The sequence below is a fragment of the Sphaeroforma arctica genome, assembly GCF_001186125.1.
Source record: "Sphaeroforma arctica JP610 unplaced genomic scaffold supercont1.1960, whole genome shotgun sequence".
NCBI lineage: Eukaryota > Ichthyosporea > Ichthyophonida > Sphaeroforma > Sphaeroforma arctica.
Window position 1 is genome coordinate 7269 of NW_014038598.1, and position 2527 is coordinate 9795.

At 41.5% G+C, this 2527-nt stretch overlaps 1 protein-coding gene across 1 annotated transcript; it reads right to left on the reverse strand.

Annotated features, from left to right (window-relative positions):
* Positions 1–378: 378 nt before the first annotated feature.
* Positions 379–1950, reverse strand: SARC_11932 (hypothetical protein; the record flags this gene model as incomplete). The annotated part of the gene is made up of 2 exons (XM_014293974.1): positions 379–533; positions 1452–1950. Coding segments are annotated over 2 exons (654 nt in total), but the record flags the coding sequence as incomplete, so codon positions are not given.
* Positions 1951–2527: the final 577 nt, after the last annotated feature.

Consider the following 2527-nt stretch of genomic DNA (forward strand, 5'->3'; position numbering starts at 1 on the left):
TATATTTATATAACAGTATGTATATATGTATCGAAGTTGACATCGAAACGAATCTCTCAGTCTACTCTCGTACAATTTGCCATCCATATGCTGTCGGCTCCACACCCTCGTCAATTGCGCAGACTCTGGGCTAATCTCGCCTGATACTGGTTTTGCCTTTTTACGCACGCACATGTGCACATACACATATTCTTTCAAACGCGCACACACATGCCAACAATCATAAATGACCTGTTTGGAATGTAGCCCATCAGACGGCTTCTAAGATCACAACAACACGTATCTCCGCAAGAAACGGTCCTGTCACTAATACAGACATATGTACATACAATCGTGCACGGCGATACACAAGCACTTACACTTACACACACAAAACACTTATGAATCACTCACCCTGTCACCTCCAGCCAAGGCCTGTCTTGCTTTGACTATGGCCAATTGCGCCGCCTCTAAGTTTGCGACGTCAGGTATTTCCGCCTGATACGGTGCGTGTTGCTCTGTGGGGGCTGGTGTGTCTGGTACGCTCTCCTCTACTGTAACGTACACGTGAGGATGAGCCGATGCGAAGGGTGAACTCCCACAACACGTGTGTGTGGAGTAGGTGTAGACGATTGACGCAAAGGTAGAGAAAGAGCTTATTTGTAAGGTATGCACATAGATGAACGAATACAAACACACATGGATGCATACATGGGTACATGTATGGATCCATGCACACATATATATATAGACGCATATATACATACATATACATATACATATACATATATATAAATATACATATACATATACATATATACATATAAACACATTCACACACACACACACACACACACATATATATATATATATATTATAAATACATATTGATCATACAGGAAAAAACACACATACCATAGCCTTCTAAAATATACACATACATATACACAATCATATACATGCATTTATATATATATATATATAGATGAATATGGTGGGCGATAGGAACATACAATAAGTGACAGCTGACCAGTAATGGTACATTTAGAGATTTCGGTCCAGAATACATCAGCATCGCGTCACTGTTGTTTCAAAAAGAAAACCAAATAAAAGACACACACCTGAAAATCCAACACACCTCAACATGTACGTATTCACATATCTAAACATAGGAACAAAAAGAACAAAAAAAAATCCAACACATGCATGTGATTTTTGATCTACACAGAACAATACAAAGACGAAAACTTAAATCACGTTCAAATTCACAGATGAATATATAAGGCATGTACTGTATATATAAATTATAAATGGAACAAATGAATGCTAAACTAGGAAATCGAAGACATGCACTGTATAGTAAATCCACACATAGACAAATGAATGCAAAACTACTACATCTCAGACAGGCACCGTATATATAAATCCACACACAGTGCAAACCAATGCCTATCTCGCCCACGCAGACTCACCTTCCTCGCCTGCGGACGGCCCGTCTCTGACCACACTCGACCACGTGGCATCTGGCGCCGCATCCTTGGGTTCATCTCCCCTGTCCCCTGGACTCTTCCCACTCCTATCTGTTTCCACCTTAGGCTCATCTCCCCTGTCCACCGGTTTCTCCCAACTCTCACCCGTTTCCACAGGCGTGCTGCCTTCGGCTTCTTCCGGCTTCCCAGTACTGTCCGGTTGTGCACTGTCATCCGTCTGAACCTCATCGCCCAGGGACGGTCGTGGCCGTGGTATGGTTTCAGGATCAGATGTCCCATTAGCCTCTCCGTCCTTCTCACCGGTCCTACCGTCCGTATCAGGTTTGGCGCTCTCACTATGTCCTATTTTTTGTTTCGTAGGGCCTGATCCCGAGTCAGAGGGCAAGTCTGCCGATGCTGCGCTTGGCCGTCGGTGTGGCGGAGGTCGCGATGTTGGCCGGGAGGTAGGCCTCGAATTGGGTCTCGATCCAAAACTCCTGCTCTAAAAATCCGGAAATTTAAGTAAAGGACAGATTAGGATCAGGAACAGTAGAACTATGCATATCTACATATGACGCATGTACCTCACTTTCAAGTAGACATCAAGATCCAAAATACGGCTTGCATTTGTGCGCATCGGAAATACTAATATATCCTGTCCACGCGTGTACCTTCGGTCGATATGTTGAGAGAAGACTTGAGGACAAATAACTAAAACCATCATAGTCGCCAATTGTCCCGAGTCTGCGCATAGAAACTGACATGGCACTGACAGAATTTGGTAGTCTATTGTCCTACTGTAAAGATGATTTTTCCTTCTGTTTTCGTAGTATAGTACTACTTAGTACCAATACTATGTCCCGTTATGTGTAATGATGTGACGTTATAATATAACATTGATCACCAATACTAATACAATCATTTACAAATAAGTACATATACAACAATACACTGCAATATGTATATAGATATGCAATTCTATCGATCTATTCATATATATATACATCCATAAGTCTATAAAGCTACGAATCTATATACCTATATACCTATATATAAATAAATATCTATACATACATACA